This window comes from Salmo salar, chromosome ssa05 (genome assembly GCF_905237065.1).
Source record: "Salmo salar chromosome ssa05, Ssal_v3.1, whole genome shotgun sequence".
Classification (NCBI taxonomy): domain Eukaryota; kingdom Metazoa; phylum Chordata; class Actinopteri; order Salmoniformes; family Salmonidae; genus Salmo; species Salmo salar.
Window position 1 is genome coordinate 50,053,029 of NC_059446.1, and position 20,193 is coordinate 50,073,221.

At 45.7% G+C, this 20,193-nt stretch overlaps 1 protein-coding gene across 6 annotated transcripts; it reads right to left on the minus strand.

The window, feature by feature from the left end:
* Window positions 1-1,493: 1,493 nt before the first annotated feature.
* LOC100195360 (syntabulin (syntaxin-interacting)) lies at window positions 1,494-19,346 on the minus strand. 6 transcript variants are annotated; one of them, XM_014200171.2, is made up of 8 exons: window positions 19,147-19,346; window positions 12,900-12,954; window positions 12,389-12,575; window positions 11,251-11,391; window positions 5,502-5,601; window positions 4,978-5,097; window positions 3,390-3,578; window positions 1,494-3,250 (listed from the first exon to the last, which is right to left on the minus strand). In XM_014200171.2, exons 2-8 carry the CDS (start codon window positions 12,921-12,923, stop codon window positions 2,128-2,130), a joined length of 1,884 nt encoding a protein of 627 aa, XP_014055646.1. In that variant the 5' UTR covers window positions 12,924-12,954; window positions 19,147-19,346; the 3' UTR covers window positions 1,494-2,127.
* Window positions 19,347-20,193: the final 847 nt, after the last annotated feature.

The window sequence follows — 20,193 nt, forward strand, 5'->3', positions numbered from 1 at the left end:
TGCGACACATCTCCTTCGAATAGAGTTGGTCGGACTGTTGATTGTGGCCTGTGGAATGTTGTCCCACTCCTCTTCAATGGCTGTGTGAAGTTTCTGGATATTGGCGGGAACTGAAACACACTGTCATACATGTCGATCCAGAGCATTCCAAACATGCTCAGCGGGTGACATGTCTGGTGAGTATGCAGGCCATGGGAGAACTGGGACATTTTCAGCTTCCAGGAAATGTGTACAGATCCTTGTGACATGGGGCCGTGATTTATCATGCTGAAACATGAGGTTATGGCGGCAGATAATTGGCACGACAATGGGCTTCAGGTTCTCGTCACGGTATCTCTGTGCATTTGCTAAAATGCATTTGTTGCCAGCTGCTTATGCCTGGCCGTACCATAACCCCACCACCACCATGGGGCACAACACCCACATGACGCCATACAAGCTGCTATCTGCCCAGTACAGTTGAAACTGGGATTCATCCGTGAAGAGCACACTTCTCCAGCATGCCAGTGGCCATCGAAGGTGAGCATTTGCCCACTGAAGTCAATTACAACACTGAACTGCAGTCAGGTCAAGACGATCCCGCAGGTGAAGCCGGATGTGGAGGTCCAGGGCGGGTGTGGTTACACATGGTCTGTGGTTGTGAGGCCAGTTGGACGTACTGCCAAATTCTCCACAACTACGGGGTGGCTTATGGTAGAGAAATGAACATTGAATTCTCTGGCAACAGCTCTGGTTGACATTCCTGCAGTCAGCATGACAATTGTACACTCCCTCAAAACTTAATGCCACAGATGTGTCGTGACAACTACACATTTGAGTGGCCTTTTGTCCCCAGCACAAGGTGCACCTGCGTAATGATCATGCCATTTAATCAGCTTCTTGATATGCCACACCGGTCAGGTGGATTATTTTGGTTAAAGGAGAAATGCTCACTAACAGGGATGCAAACTAATTTGTGCTCAAAAATAAGCTTTTTGATCTTATTTCAGCTCATGAAACCAACACTTTACATAGTGTTTCTATTTTTGTTCATTCGTAAATACGCAAAGGCTCAGACAGAGCTCTGTTTAATTCATGTGAACTTGTTCCGTAGTTAAGAGCTGTTGTGCGGCTGCAGAATCATGTGCCCTCGTGTTCAGGGCCGGGAACATTGTTCTGCCGTTTTCAGAGCTGGCCTCAGACATTTGTGTGGCTTTGCAATTAAGGATCCCCTTCTAAGCCGGAGATTAAACAGTAAATCCAAGAAGTCTTTCGTTTAATTTGCTCACTCAAATATTCTTCTTTTGGGCATTTAAAGAGAAACTGAAAATCACCAATTGAAATTGGCACCCATGAGAAAGACAACACATCTCAATTGGTTGTAGAACAATGAAACAGAATATAACCGTTGTGGACATAAGCCATTTAGAATGTATGTTCACTATAAAATGCTTGGGATTAAAGTCAGCTAAACCCTTGGCACCAGAAAATGCCCAAGAGGAATCAAACATGGATGGGATTATCATGCTTTAATAGTAAATATATTAGGACATTTGATGTTAAGAGTATTACACACAGTAGCTCAGGCACAAACAAGTATGGGTTGTTTTGAAGTGTTGGTCTCATACACCTATCAACAATTTGTTACACATGTACGCTCTACTTCCAGGTAGAAAAATAAAGAGTGAACGTTCATTAATAAAGCTTTGGCAGCAGGTTTAAGATTATTTTGGAACATAAACCATAACAAACACTTGTTCAAACTAACATTCAATTTCATCCCCACCCTCAGAAATCCTAATACTTTCAGACAAAAACATGGTTGCTTTAAGTAGGGGTAACTAGTGCCAGCCCAGGACATCAATGATGCATAACCACCTACTCAGATTATACACAATTATGATAAGAAAACAGAGGGAAAATAAATAAAGTTAACAAAATCCGTTCACCATAAACAATGACATAACTCACAACAACTGTACACAGTGCAAAGTAACTGTGTGGGAACCTAAAGTAATAACTGTAGCATTAATATTTACAAGTGTAGAAAAACTAAAGAGTTACAAATACTCTTTGATTAACGGATGATGAAGTGCTTTAAGTTGAGGGGGGAGGGGGTTTGGCTGTGCATGCGGGGGTCGGAGACCGTTACACATCTGCCCGATGAGTGACGTGACGGAGAGAGTGCAATCCCATGATGCAACAGCCGCGGATCAATGCTGCGATGTTGTAGACTGGCGCCGCCACATCCACGCCATGCCGGGAATACAGCCAGGCCACCGTGGGCAACACTGGTACGGCCACAGCAACAAGATCAACAAGGAAGCTGCTGCTCCAATAGCTTTTGTTGACCACAGCCATCTCGAGGGCCCTGCAGGGCTCCTCACTGCTCACCTCAAAATCCAGCTCCTCCATGAAGCGCATGGAGATCACCTCAGGGTCTGAGCAACACAGCCCTGAATTACTGAATATGTAAGGGCTCACTGGCAGAACTGGGATGGGCTGGCAGGGGCTAGGCAGGCTTAAGGTGGACGGGAGAGGGGCCAAGTCCGGGCCTTGCTGTGCTGGGATTTCTAGGAGGCTGGTAGAAGCTGGGAGGAGAGCATCTCCAACTGCACCACCATGGAACTTCAGCAGCTGCAGCAGGAGGGCATGCAGGTCAGGAGGGAAGGACAACACCTCGGTCTGAACGGCCTTCTCCTCTGGAGCGGGGAAGGGGAGTGTGCTGTAGCAGAACGTGTTGGAAGAGGGTGGTGGAGGCAGTGGTGCGATCTTCTCCTCCAGACTGTGGAGTAGAGTGGACACCCCAGGACCAGCCTCTGGGTGGCAGCGTAGCTTACCGCTAGAGTCCACTGCTGTGGACATGAGCACGTGCGCCAGGTTGTCATTGACCAGCAGCCCACCATCTTCCATCTCCTCCACCGCCTGGTCACCGACCTCCCCCTGCTTATCATTGAAAGGGGAATCACCACAGATGAGGTCCATGGTTGGCTCGTCTTGCAGCGTGGAGCCGCTCTGGGCCATCTCCATGCTGTGCAGCAGGCACTCCAGCTTGCGGTTCTGGATGTTGATGTCGACAAAGTACTTCTGGATGCCCTTGTCCTTCTCCATCAGACTGCTCTTCATGGTCTCCACAACCTGCCGGAGCTGCTTGATCTCCTTGCGTGCCTCCTTCAGGGCCAGCTGCGCCTCTACGCGGTGGCACTCCTCCTCGATCCAGTCCTCCCTCATCCTGCCCAGCTGGGACTTGAGCTCCTCGATCTCAGACTCCCTGAGGGAGAAAAGAGAGGGTTAGCTAGTAGTTACAGCTGTATGGGATTGCAATGTTTTTCTACACTGCAGGTGGAATGTGCTCTATGGGACGCATTTAGGAAACAAGCTAAACATGAGATGTTCACTGAGAAGGCAACCTGTCGTGGACGGTGTTCTCCGCTTCCCTCAGCTTGCTCCTCAGGTGGCGAATGGCTACCTCCTTCTGTTGCAGGGGGGTGAGGTACTGCTCTGGATTGGGGGGTCTAAGTCCATGGTTGTCCCCACAGGTGTGGTAACGTCTGGGGGTCATCCTTATGGGGAGGAGACCGGAAATTACGTTTGCCCTGCTGGTGAGACACCATCTTTTTCTCAACATGGATACTGAGGAAGAGGACACACCATCTATTGTACACACCATCCTGTACTGTGGGATAGCACTGTCAGGACATAAGCTAACCAGCCAGCCGACTTCATGCTGCAAAAAGCTAAAATGGCAGGTTGGTCAAAAGCCGTCAGGGATGGCTAGGGAAACAATGAGGGAAAGCCCAAATTATATTTGCTTGGCTGTAATCTACAAGTTAAGTGTTTTTACTGACATACCTAAACTGTTTTTAAAATTAGTACAAGTACATTGAACTTCAATTATACATCAGCAGTTCTGAAATATCCCTGTGATCAGGCCTAAAAAAGGAATGATGAAACGTGTCAGAGGATGGATTTGGCTAGTATGCAGAACAGCCCCACTTTCACACAGGCTTAAAAGCTAGCACTATATCCTAGCAACAACCTGGGACTTGTGCTTTGATGAGAGTCTGCATCCCTGCCAGAAATAGAACAGGCTAGCAGAAAGTAGCGAGAGAACAAGGACATCACACAGAACCCAGCCAGGCAGAAGAGAGCTGAGGGGAACAAGGAATAAAAAACCTGTAGCAATAAAAATGACTCGAGAAACAAATGCAGTCATGGACGTTTTCACGTCCGCATAAGATACATAAGTAGGGATTGTGTTGCATAGGGAACGACTCACATTAAGCCTGTGGGCTGAATTCAAGAGGGCTCTGGTTAGTCATCTTACAGTCTGAGCAGAAAGGCAAGGTTGAGCTTGTTCATGCAGTGCTGCTGTCATGGCAGCACAGGAACCCTCGAGTGAATATTCTGCCACATAGCAACACGAGAACCCAGAAGCACTATCACAAAATGTGCAAAGTAAAAAATAAAATAAAAAATGAGGCAGGAATGCAGCCAGGCTATCGACTGAGTAATGAAATATTCATGACCTCTTCCTCTCCTATAAACCCAAGGTTGACACCCGTGCACACAATAACAAAATCCAGACTGTTTATAAAATCCTCTAATCTTGGCATAGCCCAATCCTGACCGATATAATCCCTGTCTCAGAAAAGGAGATGAGTCCCGGCATAGAGCCTAATCTATCCCCCCCTTTCCCCACCTAGTAAATGCCCACCCCTCCCAGAGCAACAGATGCACCATTACAAATGGACCCCTAGCCCCTTCTTCCTAGGGCATTTCATGTTGAAATTAAATGATAGGAACATGGTAGTTGCTCTTGTCCTTTGATAGGATAGGTGGAATTATTGCCATATTGCTTTGAGCTATCCAATCATTTTAGATCTAGGCCCTGTCCACATAAGCAATATGGCAAAATAAATACCAGAAGGGGTAACACTGGAGGTTGTTTCTGGAACTGGCCAGTGTATGTGGTGTGGGTATGACATGGCTGTTTACCTGGAGGGTATTGTGGGGCTGGAGCTGCTGCTGGATGAGGGGATCATCCTGTACGGGGCATAGAGCTCTGCATCATGGGATGCTGAGGGGCTCCCTGTCAGTTTGAACATCGGGAGGCTCCTGATGTGGGAAAATACATGCAGTAGTTAGGCAAAACTAAGGAGATTACATTTTCCACAACACCAGTCTTGTAATGTTGTCCATTTATCATTGGGGAAAATTTTTTTTTTTTTAAAAAATAGCACTATATCCAGGATGGTCCCCTCATAAAAAAATAAATAAAACACACCAGCGGGGAAAAGAGACAGCCTTAAAGAAATAGCATAGCTATACTTTTAGGAACAGTTTCCCAGACCCAATGACATTTTTGTTGAAAGTGCATTTTAGTTTAGGACAAGGCTGCATCTGGGTCTCGGAAACTGGCCCTTTAAATGTAACACCCACTGGTGGGGTAAGATAATGGTAAGTCAGTGTCTGCTTCTAGAATGGAAGCAGTAGAGAAACAGAGCCACCCCATATCTCACCTGCGTGAGGAGATCTTCTTCCCAGTGGAGTTTTGGGCCAGGCTCTCCCCTCTCTTTAGGCTGCCCGTGCTGCTGGAGGAACTGAAGTCTGCCTCGCTACCTGTAGTCAGACACACTGAGTAGCATCTCTTTCCATTTGATAAAACCATAGTAATGTGCTCACTGTGAATTTATGATTAACTAACAACAAAACTGAACCTTCTACACTGAGTGAGTCAATTGCAGGTACAATGTGCTGCCAACCAATACGTGAAGTCTGACTGTTAACGACTACTAATCAGCCAAATTGAAAAACCTCAGGTCCAACATTAATTATCCAATCAGCAGCCTCTCTGGACTGGAACCTTGCTCAAGCCATTGGGCCGATTCAATTATGCTGAGCCTCGGGCACCAGTATGCCCTTCTCAAATCAAACCATAATCTGCGCTGCTTGGTCATGTCGTCAACAAGGCAGCATGACGCATCATCCAGAAACAATCTCCTTTCCATACAGTATATGTTTGAATTTTCAAACTATTTTTAATTTGGAAGGCAGATAAAGTATTTATATCAAAAGCAATAACTTTTGCATGTGAAAACACAGAATCCTACTCATTACTCCACTTGCTTAATTACATCACTTTTGTTTTGAGCCAACTTCAACGTGGGTTTCAAACGGGGTGCCCGGGCCAGATTAATCGAATCCCCTCAATGTTGGCCTTCTTCTGCACAGACGTTGCTGACGCATGCCAATCAGGCCTGGATAACTATTTTACATATCAGCTAACCACATCATATGACATATGTTATAGCAATCTGGTGCCCAAAGGCACAATCAATGAAGTGTCATGCAACAATTGGTTAAGGCATACAATGTCTGAGCAGGGGAACACAACCATTGAATGCGTCCCAATATTATCTCCTTCTTGCACTCGTTCAGTATTCCCCAGAAATGTAAAAGCATTGGATTGGTGTAGGCATGGGGAAGTTTCTACCATATTTCTTATACCAGTCAGTGAACAAGTGTACACTGTGAGAGGTATTTAGGATGTTGCCATAGGGAGAACCTCAATTGGAGAACCTCAATTGCATACTCATAAAAAAAAAGGTCTCGCGTCTCGCCTCCTTCTCAAACACTACTGGATGAGAAAGCCAGAGGTCCTGCCACTCTGACTGTCTCCTCCAATGGGTGTTGTGCAATTGAGATTCTCCCATTCTCTCACCAAGCAAATCATTGTTGTTTACCTTCTACTGCTCAAATTACATGAAAACAATACTTTGCAGTATACACACAAAGCATTTAGAAATCAGGGTTGAGCTCAATTTGAATTAAAGGCAGTCAATCAATAAATTATTTTAATTTAAAATGCAGACATTTAAACTTTCGAAATAAATAGCATTTAGTTTTGAGTTTATTGAGAAGTCATTGAAAATAAATGCCCTTTTTTCTATTATTGGATTGTGATTTTAGTTTACTTCCTGAATTGACTGCCTTCAATTTTAATTGAGCCCAACCCTGGTCTACAAGAAACCATTTCACATGGTTATTTCATATATATTTTAATCTGACGTAGATCTATTTTGTAGATCTATTTCAATTAATAGTTAGATAAGTACTTCAATCAAACAAATAAATATAAACAGAATCAGAATTGAGAGAAAAACCTAAGATCTACTAGGACAACATATGTGTCCCGCCCTGATCTGTTTTACCTGTCTTTGTGATTGTCTCCACCCACCTCCAGGTGTCACCCGTTTTCCCCATTAGTCCCTGGGTATTTATTCCGGTGTTCCCTGTTTGTCTTGTCAAGTCAATCAGTGTGGTTTTCCATGTGCCTGCTTTTTCTTACCTCGCTTTTGCTAGTCCCCTGATTTTGACCCTTGCATGCATTAACTCTGAACTCACCTGCCTGACCATACTGCCTGCCCTGACTTTGAGCCTGCCTGCCACTCTGTACCTCCTGAACTCTGACCTTGTTTATGATCTTTTACCTGTCCACGACCATTCTTTTGCCTGTCCCTTGGATTATACTAAATATCAGAGACTCGAACCATCTGCCACCCGTGTCTGTATCTGGGTCTCGCCCTGTGCCCTTATAGTACAAACTGACCAAGCAGACTTGGACCAGCTCTACCATCATGCTGTCTCCCTGCAGGGAGCCACCATTAGGAGGCATGAGCTACTGCTGGACCTTTTGGAAGGGCTTCGTTTCCTGACGGAACGCCACGACCAAGTATTCAAGGCTATTATGGAGCAAATCAGGGAGTTAGCTCAGGAAGCCTGCCACCTCTGAGACCACCCAGTAACCTTTTTACTATTAGTGGTGGGTTTGTACATGTACAGCCTACCCCTGGCTCCCAGAGAACCCCGCTTACAACCTCCGGAGCAATATTCTGGGGATCCTGGAACCTGCCGGGAGTTTCTTACTCAGTGCTCCCTCATTTTCGAGTTGCAGCCATCTTCGGATCGGTCGAGGATAGCATATATTATGCTAATGTCGGGAAGTACGCTCTCCTGGGCTACAGCAGTTTGAGAGCAACAATCCGCTATTTGTCGTGATCTGGAAGACTTCATGGCAGAGGTGAGGAAGGTTTTCGATTCTCCGGTATCCTGGGAGAGATGGCCCAAAAACCTCTTCAATTACGTCAAGACTCCTGTAGTATGGCAGACTACACTATTGACTTTCGCACGTTGGCTACCGAGAGTGCCTGGAATCCGAAGTCCCTATTCGATACCTACCTTCACAGATTATCAGAGGTGATAAAAGATGAGCTAGCTGCTCGGGAGTTACCGGTGGACCTCAATTCCCTCATCACCCTCACCATTAGGATTGATAGACATCTACGGGAACACTCGAGTGAGAGGTCTGGCCTATGTCACACTCGTCCAGCCGCTGCAGCTCGTTCACCTCCAAAGGAATCCGGAAGTCCCAAAAGGCTGTTTTTCCAAGAGGATCTGAGGCCACCCGAGCTCCCTCGCGAATCATCGACGACGGGTGAGTTTGATATACCGGAACCTATGCAACTGGAGAGAGCTAAATTATCACCTAAGGAACATTCACACAGGCTAAGCTCCTATAGTTGTCTGTATTGTGGTGCTGTAGGGAATTACATAGCCACCTGCCCAGTGAAGAGACCTGAATCCTTAGTAGGTACAAGTACATTGGTGAGCCTGACTGGGAACCCTCTCGCAGAGGACTCTCTGGCTGTTGGGAGCGTTCGTCCTCCTGACTCTCCTGCTAGTGCAGTATTCTTTTTGGGGAAGAAGGACAAGACCCTGCGTCCATGCATTGATTACTGGGGCCTCAATGACATTGATCTAAAATTGGTACCCTCTACCACTCCTCTCCTTGGCTATCGAACCTCTCCAGGGGGCTACCATCTTTTCCAAACTGGACCTTCGGAATGCCTACCACTTTGTGAGGAGACGAGTAGAAGATGGCTTTCAACACTGTCGGTGGACACTGAGTACCCGGTCAGGTTGTTTGGACTCATCAACGTGCCCGCTGTCTCCAGGCCATGGTCAATGATGTGCTTCGGGACATGTTGAATCGTTTTGTTTTTGTCTACCCCGACGACATCCTGGTTCTCTCGTTCTGCCCAGGGAGCAGCTACAATGGTTTCTGGGGTTTGCTAATTTCTACCGCCATTTAAAATCGGGGCTACAGCAACCTGGCTGGCCCCCTCGCTGCACTCACCTCTCCCAAGTTACCGTTCACATGGTCTCCAGCAGCGGACAAGGCTTTTGGGGATCTAATGCAGCGATTCACTACTGCCCACATCTTCATCCATCCAGACCTGACTCGTCAGTTTGTGGTTGACGCTGCCGATGTGGAAGTAGGGGCTGTCCTTTCCCAGCAATCCGTCCAGGACCAAAAGCTTCATCCCTGTGCCTTCATGTCTCAACCCTGCGGAGTGGAACTATGACATTGGGAACCGTGAATTCCTAGCGGTTAAGATGGCTCTGGAGAAGTGGAGGCACTGGCTGGAAGGGGCGGGACATCCATTTTTGGTATGGTTGGACCTTAATAATTTAGAATACCTCCACTCTGCCAAGCGCCTCAACCCAAGGCAAGCTCGTTGGGCCCTGTTATTTACTAGCTTAAATTTCACCATCTCCTACCGCCCAGGGTCCAAAAACATGAAGCCGGACGCTCTGTCCCATGTGTACAGTTCCACTGCCACGCCCTCTGAATCTGAGACATCCTCCCTGCCTCATGTTTGGCGGCTTCGGTTTTTTGCGCTATTGAGGCTCTGGTCCGGAAGGCGCAACGTTCCCAGCCGGACCCATTGGTGTGCTCTCAAAGCAAGACTCCGTAGCAAATTCCGTCTGGCCTCCTTCAGCCACTCCCTGTCCCTCATTGCCCCTGGTCCATATTTCCCTGGATTTTGTCACTGGGCTTCCCCCATCAGATGGTAACACCACCATTCTGACGGTGGTGGATAGGTTTTCCAAAGCCGCCCATTTCATCCCTCTTCACAAGTTACCTTCAGCCAAGGAGACGGCCCAACTCGGGGTGCAGCACGTCTTCCGAATCCATGGACTCCCAGTCGACATGATCTCAGATCGGGGTCCTCAGTTCTCGTCCTGATTCTTGAAGGCGTTTCCCATCATTATCAGGTCATCGGCCAGGCTGTCCTCCGGGTTTCATCCCCAATCCAACGGCCAGTCGGAGCGAGCCAATAAAGACATGGAGACAACACTTTGGCGTCTCCTTGCTAGTAACCCCACCACCTGTAGCCAGCAACTGGTCTGGGTGGAATATGCTAGGAACACTCTTCCCTGCTCGGCTACTGGACTCACCCCATGGAGCATTCGAAGGAGGAATCAGCCTCCCCACTATCGGGTCGGGCAGAGGGTATGGTTGTCCACACGGGACCTGCCCCTCTGGGTGGAATCCTGTAAACTCCCCCCCCGTTTCATTGGTCCTTTCCCCATCTTCTAGAGTCCTTAGTCCCACTGCTGTTTGCCTGCTGTTACCCCATACCCTCTGTGTTCATCCTACTTTTCATGTGTCCAAGATTAAGCCCTTGTCTCACAGTCCTTCTGTTTCTAGGCCCATTCCCCCCCCCCCCCCCCTCCCGTTTGTTATCGAAGGTCAGCCAGTCTACACGGTGAGACGCCTCCTGAGGGTTCAACCACGGGGCAGGGGTTTCCAGTACCTAGTTGACTGGGATGGTTATGGCCCGGAACAGAGGTGTTGGGTTCCCGCTAAAGACATCCTGGACCAAGCCCTCATCATCAACTTTCACCGCCGTCAGCCAGATATGCGCCCAGGTAGCATGCCAGGTGGTGCCCCTGGGGGGGTACTGTTTCACCTGTCTTTGTGATTGTCTCCACCCACCTCCGGGTGTCACCCGTCTTCCCCATTAGTCCCTGGGTATTTATTCCGGTGTTCCCTGTTTGTCTGTTGCCAGTTTGTCTTGTCAAGTCAACCAGCGTGGTTTTCCATGCTCCTCCTTTTCTAGTCCTCCCGATTTTGACCCTTGCCTGCCTTGACTCTGAACCTGCCTGCCTGACCATACTGCGTGCCCTGACCTCGAGCCTGCCTGCCACTCTGTATCTCCTGAACTCTGATCTGGTTTTGACTTTCTTGTCTGTCCACGACAATCTCTTGCCTGCCACTTGGATTATAATAAATGTCAGAGACTCAAACCATCTGCCTCCCGTGTCTGCATCTGGGTCTCGCCCTGTGCCCTTATAGTATGTACGAGCCTCCTAACCCCACATACAAAAATAAACCTGAAGCCATTCTCTGTAGTGGCCTACCTCTGGGCAATGTGGATGATCGCTGCTCCCTCTTGTGCCTTGGCGGCGGTGCGTGCCACTCTGCCATCACCCTCACCCTCTTCACCTTGGTCTTGCACTCAGCGGTGGGCGTGGGGGATCCTTGTGGACTGTTGTCTGACCCTGACAGGGTTTTGGAGGGGGACACAGACTGACTACTGGGGCAGCCAGTGTCATCTATGTAGACAGGTATAGCCAAGAATACGCATGCAGCATGGAACACACAGCAGTCAATCCTTAAGAGGGACTGAACCTTGCACTCTGATCTGTTCGTACTGTAACTCATCCAACCAACAGTGTTCATATTACCAACACCACAGCACTGTGTTATGGTAGCAGAAGGGAGGTGAAAGGGGTGTCAAACTTCCATGATGACTTAATATTATTCAATATACATCAATATGTTGTAACCTAATTTTGGTTAGCTTTAACTGTTGTCAATTAAGAAAAGAAGCTAGACCTACTACAGCAGGCTAGGTCATTTCTGGAATAATGCCAAGTATTAAGCAAACTTCTCTTTGCCAAATTTGTTGTTTATGGTAAGTTGTTTGCCTTGTGTAATTCAGATTTGTTTCAACAGTTGTCATCTAGAAAAAAGTATGCTAGTTGATTTAAACAGTAATCAACGAGCTTTCATATGATGAGGACTTCTCTTTACATAATTTGACTTGGCAACACTCTCAATCTCCAATGCATGATTATGTAATCAACACCCTGACGTGTGTGCGATAAGATGTGGATTCGGCCTACTTGGCCAGAATGGTGTAACAAAGCCTAACATAAGTGTGTTGGCATGATTTCAGACATTTTTATATGATGAATTCTTGCAGCAGGGACGGACTGGGATCAGAAATCGTCCTGGGCATTTCTAACACGCTGGCGGGCATTCATTCTGCACACACAAATTAGATTTAGGAAGGCCCACTGGGCTAAAGATAGACCAGCCCATTTGCCCTTGCGAGTACTGCCCTGGCTGCCATCAACAATGTGACAATACTGACAGGTGAAAGCAAATTCCTATTAATTTTATGTTTTCAGATCAATTTACTGAGATTAGAATAACTATTTTAGACTTTTATGATGCACCCTAACCATGATCTAAAACATGGGAACCACATACCTGAGCAAAAGCTGTTGGTGCTGATGGTCCGTTTGGAGTTATCTGAGCTGATGTCACAGTCCTTACCCTCCTCCTCTGAAATGGGTGATTCGGACAGGGGTGACCCTTTCACATTAGGGTGGAAAGGATGGAGGATCAAGCGTGGGATGCGGCTGCGGGGGCTCTCCTTCCCTGGTGACTTCTTTTCCTGAGAACCATACAGGTATCACAACTCGCCACTTGAATTTTTGCCACAAGAACAAATCAAATTCATACGAGAATCGGTGTGCGCAAATATAGCTTTGCGCATTTTGTTTTTGTCTTACTACATTAGCTCTGTCACAGCAGCACAATCATGAAATAATTATGGTCTACTAATGTGATAGTCTAGATTAGATTATCATTCTATCCCTATTATCACTATTAATTTCATGACATTTTTACAAAAATATTAATGGAATTGTTAAGATTAAAAATGATAGCCTAATATAGCAAGAATGATCAACTTTCAAAGTGTTGCAATGACACCCACCTCATATTCCTGGAATGGCCCCATTGTGCTTAATGCTGCGTTTTCCCCTTTGGATCTGTGAGAAAAGTAAAACTAGGTGAGATGTATTTCTGTCCAAGGCATCCTGACGTGGCACACAGGCACTGAACCATTTACGAACAAGGGCGACTCTCCGAAATCTGTTACGTAAAAAATGTCACCTCCGCCTACGTCCACCCCAGCCTGGCACAGATGGCACAGACACTGACCGGACCTTGGTCATTAAACAAGTGAGCTCACATCAAATATAGGCTACCAGATTGAACACATTTTTGTTTTTCTTGAAAATATTTTGCATGTATTTCCTCAAACATGGAACAAAGGCATGAGACCGTTTCTTAAATCCAATAAAACCCAGGCTTACTGTCCTTCACATGCATGTGCCACAGAAAATACAACCTAAAATCCATTATCCGATTATGTATCAATATAATGGAATGATGATTGAAATCGAGTCGTGAGTGATGCTGCAGAGAGGAACTGGGTGTGTTTCTAACTCTTCATTTAGAAATAAATGAATAAATTATGTCCCACTAGGTGGAAAGCACACAGCAGCATATTCAAACATCTCAAATCAAATAAAATTGTATTTGTCACATGTGCCGAATACAACAGGTGTAGACATTACAGTGAAATGCTTACTTACAAGCCCTTAACCAACAATACAGTTTTAAGAAAAACAAGTGTTAAGTAAAAGAATAGCGAGGCTATATACAGGTACAGAGTCAAAGTGCGGGGGCACATCTATTAGAGAGGGGCTGACTAAGTTTTCCTCAGTGCCATGATTCATTCTGACAAGAAACATAATAGAATTATGACATTTGTTCCTTTTGGGATCCTGTGCCAAAGAGCCTTTTTGCTATCAAAAAGATGACACCAGAGTGTAACACCGGCAAACTGCTCACTGAATATTGAGATAAGAATGACAGAATAATAGTGTATGGCATTTTGTGTTTATATTGATTTACACAGACCCTATACACGTAGTTGAATTCACCCTCTCCTGTCAGGCGAATCGTAAAAAGTGGAAAGGCGCAGCGGGTATGAAGGCTCTGGGCTGAGGGGCGACTCTGGCTGCGCCGGACTGCCGGGCGACTCTGGCTGCGCCGGACTGCCGGGCGACTCTGGCTGCGCCGGACTGCCGGGCGACTCTGGCTGCGCCGGACTGCCGGGCGACTCTGGCTGCGCCGGACTGCCGGGCGACTCTGGAGGCCAAGTGCTCACAGCAGGCACTGGCTGTACCAGGTTATGGAGGCGCATTGATTGCGGGGAGCAGGAACAGGACGTACTGGACTGGGCTGGCACACTAGAGGCCTGATGCGTGGGGCTGGCTTTGGAGGCGCCAGACTAGTGACACGCACCTCAGGGCTAGTGCGAGAAACAGGGCACGCACTAAGGCCTGATGCGTGGGGCTGGCTTTGGAGGCGCCAGACTGGTGACACGCACCTCAAGGCTAGTGCGAGGAGCAGGACGTACTGGATTGGGCAGGCGCACTAGAGGCCTGATGCGTGGAGCTGGCTTTGGAGGCGCCAGCCTAGTGACACGCACCTCAGGGCTAGTGCGAGGAGCAGGAACAGGGTAAACTGGACCCTGGAGACGCACAGGAGGTCTGGAGCATACAGCCTGCACAACCCTTCCTGGCTGAGTGCTCAACATCGCCTGGCCATACTGAGGAGCTTTAACCAATCGCACCGGCCTTTGAATGCTCCTGGGCAATATAGTGCGCATTTCCGCATAGCTCGGTGCTTTCTTGATCCGTCGCTCCCTGTAATAAGCACGGGGAGTTGGGTCAGGTCTGCATCCTGACTCTGCCCAACTCCCCGTGTGCCCCCCCAAAAATTGGGGGGGGATGCCTCCTGGTCTCCTCTAGCTCCCTTAGTTTGTTCTCCCAGAATCGTCGTTCATCACTCCAAGTCCATCCTTCTCCCTGGTGCTCCAAACCCCACTGCTTGGTCTTCGTTTGGTGGGTAGTTCTGTCAGGCGCGTCGTAAAAAGTGGACCAAGGCGCAGCGGGTATTGTGCTCATCTTCTTTTTTTATTTGGATAAACGTGAACACTAAACAAAAGAAACAAGCAACGACCAAAAACAGTCCTGTAAGGCTACACAGCTATACATGGAACAACTACCCACAAACACAGTGACAAAAACCCCCTACTTAAATATGGCCTCCAATTAGAAGCAACGAAGAACAGCTGCTTCCAATTGAAGGCCAAACCAAAACCTGAACATAGAAATAGACTAAATAGACATTCAAACATAGAAATAGACAACATAGAACATTACTCAAAAACCCAAGACAAATAAATCAAACACACCCCTGCCACATCCTGACCATACTACAATAACAAAATGACTCCTTACTGGTCAGGACGTGACATCTCCATTTTGACATAGACATACAAAGACATCCAGGCTCCAGTACATGCACAAAAGTGTATGTTTTATTAATGTTTGATGGCTGAATAAATCATGGTTCACATAATGCCTGACTGCACATTATAACATCACTCCATTCCTTATCCATTCCCTCTCTCCTGTTGAATGCTGTGCCTCTCTTAGCATCATCGCTTAAAGGTTGGTTATGTACGTGTTTGATTTTCTTTTTTTCCTTTTTTTTTAATTACGTAATTGACCCCTAAGGTCTGATTCGTTATCGCTTTACTGAATCCGGACTTTTCCCCCTTACAGTCCAGATGCTATCTCTTTATTTTGACTGCATGGCACCCAGGATGTTGGTAAATGTAGCTCAGGACATCTGCTGTCCCTGTCCCCAAGCAAACACCCATCCTGAAATACACTGTGTACCCTGACTATCATGTCTTACACTACGGGTATGTTTTCAGCAAGTAAGGGTGAAGAAATAAGTTAAACAGCTAAACCACAAAAATAATACTTGAAGGCAGGTTTTATACCAGATTGTATGCACTTTTAGTCTTCTATGTCCTACAGCCCTGATATGAGAACACCCCAAATGTTCATCTGAAATGAGCTCAGCTTTTTGTACCTTTTTTAAGGCAACTGAGAAGTGTGTCATGAGCATCACAATAAAACAGCAGTACACCAGCATTTTATGCCTCGATATGTTTTCCTTTTGTTTCTACCCGCCTTTGGATAGCTGGCACACAGCTTCAAAGTGGAATCAGATTAGGCAGCAGGCACAGTCTCAGAGCTACCAACCAAACCATGCCCTAGCAACATACTTAGCAACAGAGGAAAATTACTGCAAGGAAGACACAGGCTAAATGGGGCCAATGAAATTTGCAGACAGTTCTGTGTTCTGCATCTTCCAAGCGTGCAATAGGAGGGTTTTCCTCCTGCAACATAACAAAGGTCGATGTGGTTTACTTCGGGTGTGGCCTAGGGCAGTGTGGGGGGAGTGTTACAACAAGGTCAGGTGTGCTTCCATATGAGCAAGCGCACGTGAGCCGTTGTCTCTGTGCACATCAGCTACAATATTTGTCAGGATAATGCAATCAAGTTTGTGCATTGCTATACTCAATAGTTGTTGTCGTATAATGTCCATACAGTGTCTCAATGCTGATTGAATCTCAGCAGGGCTTGTAAATATCATTCTCCTGGGTCATGAGGAATGACCCAGGTAGAAGAAAAGATCAAAGAAAAGGGACTGAAACCGTGAGACTACCTGGACTTGTCAAATAAGAAGCACATATTTTCACTTTCCGTTTCAAAATATTTTAAAACATTTCATTTTCCATGCAGGTAAATGTGACCCTGGTGGTTCCTTAGCAGATAGAGACCTGGGTGGAAGGTTGACAGCCTCAGATTCACAGAGAGAGAGAGATGTTTTCATCTAAGCCTACCCATGCATGCTCTCGGTAGATAAGATACAAAACAACGTGACCATCTGCAACAAGCTCTCACAGTCTCACGTCAGAATTAGATGTTCGTCCATGTTTCTCAAGCATTGAAATCTTAAGGTTAGGCATTCATGTTGAGTTAAGGTAAGGGGAAAAATCTCAAAAACAACTTTCTAGAGCTGGATTTGAACATGCAACTTTTGGCACCAGAGGTAGATGCTTACACCCATCCCCCATCTCTGTCCACATCGGAAGCAGAAACCTACTTGAAACTAACAGCACTCACTGTTGCCTCTTGTGGCTGGTTTCCACATCATCTCCTGACATCCTCAGACATGGATGGACGTCTAATACTGACTTGTATCACGGGTGACCTGGCTGTGTTGTTCACAATATTCCTGTCGCTGGGTCCTAACGCTGGAACTTATGCAATCAACTGGGTATCAAACCCGGGTGTTCTGCATAACTCAAGACTATGTTAGCCCACCAAGCTAAAGTCTTTGGGAGTTAACATAAATGCTCTGTTCTGCAGGCAAGGTTACTCATCTCTTCTAGTGGTTTGCAGCCGTTTATCGCAATATCAAATCATTTCTGGGTAACAATTTATGTACCTTGCTGTGATTGTTTTAAATGAAAAAAATGAAAAATGAAAAAAATTGCTTCTTAGCAAAGAGCAATTTCTCAAACAAAAATGTTGCTCGGACTGTCTGGTAGTGATCTGAGTGGGGAGGGGAAAACTCAAATTAGCTGTCATTGGCAGAGAGGTTTGGAACGCTCTTTGTACTTGGTCTATTCACAAATTTAACACCTGGTGGTGTCACCAGTCAGGCCAAAATGCCATCCCACCAAAACAGGCTGACATTTTAGGTGGTCTTTTCAAACAGCTCTTACACTAAAAGGGTATTATCATAATTTTCACAATTTCACAGTATTTTTCCAACATAGTGTGGAAATATATAAGACCTCTGGGCCTTTAAATAGCTGCACAGGTCTACAGGGTATGGCAAGCTCATATTTTAACAAGACAACTAATTTAGTTATGAAAGCCTATTTAGTGGGTATAATGGTTTCATTCAATTCAAGTAGAGTTATTTGTTATTTGCGTTGCACTAGAGACGTAAGGTTATTTCTGAGCTGGGAATTATCTCACAATACTGCGTCCTTAATCTGTTCAATCTGTATTTAGTCGGCCTGCTTGGTTTGAGTATGCACTTTAGGGCAGTCAACTGTATGAAGCATTATATAATCCAATATTTTCCTCTGAGCGGGTTGACATATGGTATGGCACATAATCATATATTGAAAACCATATAAAAACAGAGAACATAAGTTTATTGGACAGGACATTGTGTGTGTGTGTGTGTGTGTGTGTGTGTACATGCAAACATGTGTGTGAGCATTCAGGATGATGATAGAAACTATGTGTTTCAAGGTGTCTAATTTTCTGTCTTTTGATAATGTTCACAGTTTCTCCAATAAAACCACATCTGAAAATGTCCAGTTCTATATAGTGCTTTGATAGATTTTCCCCAAATCCAACATAGATTATCCTTATCAACCTGACGCTTATGGTGTGCATAGATACCCACAAAAGACCCATAACAATGGCAAGGTGTAAAAGCTTTCACTTGCTGTTGGTGGTCAATAACATCCAATTCAGTGCGCTCTAAATACACACATTATTTACAGAGAGAATACAGACAGCTCACATCAGCCAATTTATGATGGCAAAACGTTCCTTAATATCCATCTGTTTCTGCAAATGCTGACCATGTTTGTCCATGTATAAGTTACAGTATGTGATGTGCTTCATGGTGACTTGGATGAAGGTTATTGTAGTTGTTGTTTTTTTGTTTTTCTTACCTGCTCTGCCCAAGTTTAACACCAAAGGCAGGCCTAATATCAAAAGTTTCCCGCCACATGTATGAATTCTTAAGATTGATGGTTTGTCAATGATTTTAGACCATTCTCACAAAATCCAGCAACGAATGCAAAACATATAGTCTAGCCCATAAATGTACTGAAATATAGCTACCAAAACATGTTTTGTCGCTCTTGTAATCCCAGAAGAAAGATATCAATGCATAGGGGGATGGTCGCCCATGGGATAATTTTAATACGCAGTTGAAATCAGTGGCGCTGTCCACTGTCTCGTAGTGCTGAATATGATCAAGAGCTGTATGAGTTCAAACTTAACCTGACCATTTTTTGTATTTTACAATCATAATTTCGAATTTAACTAAATACGACAATATGTCGATGGACAGCAAATTGTGATAAGAAATGGGAAAGTAAACAACATCATAGACTAGCTAGAAATCAGAATGACATGCGTATCGTTTTTTCCAATTCCTATTTTTTCCAAAATGTTTTCATCAAGCTATTTACATAAACATATAATTATACTAGCCTGGATGTTTGGTGATGATTCCCCCAGTCGCAAAGGATGCGGGTGTAGCCTAAATCACGGATACCACAACGAGTCCCTCATTACTCCAGTGTTCATCACGAGTCTGACTGTCGAGCCCATCCCACTGTGTTTTGATATGTGGAAATTACACTGTGCACACAGGATTGGACGAAGATGAAGCTGCTAAACACTCACCAACAGTGACAGCGCGCGCTCGAAGTCAAATATGACCAATGTTCCAACAGTGTTGGTTTACATAACGCAGGCATTGTTCCGTCCTGAAATCGCCTACTTCCCGCCTCCCATAGCCTATGTAGAATGACACAGACAATAATATCAGGGTGTGTGACAACAACAAATGCATGAAATAACAACAAATATCTACATTTTGAAGCAATGTTCGTCTGATTGGGGCGCGGCTTAGAGTTTCCTGTCCATGGTGCTGAAGTCACTGGGCGAGTCCAGGAATTTAGCAGTGGCATCTTTAGGCCTTTTTTTTCTCCAGCCCCCAAACTTCTTACATTTCAGTCTGATATAAGTTTCCATAACCACACATCACTTGCACTATGCAGTATTTATAAGAAAACGTTTTACTGACACATTTTTGTGACAAAAATAAAGAATACAATATAATGCGCTGGGCAGAAGGCATTGAAAGAAGCCCCTAGAATGGCACAGTGCCTGCTGTGATTGATCGAGATTTCACATCGCAGTGGACCACTCACGTCCCTTGACCCCTCGCCCACCCTTGCAGCACCGGTTAGATGTTAACGTCATCACTCAGCAAAATGCCTGTCACTCAATCAGAGTCTGGATATTCAGAAACTTCTCCCGAAAGAGTGCAAGCAGGTTGAGCAGGTTGAGGCAGCAGTGAATGAGGTGTAGAGGGCAGGAGCAACCAACAAGTTAAAGTGCAGCAGCAGCAGCGCAGAGTTACAGGTTTGTGCAGGGTTGGTGGTAGCTAACTGAATTGTCTCCCTCAGTATAAGGGTTGGCTAATGCTAATAAGCTAGAATTAGCGCTATGCATCCTTAAGCTATTGGGTGT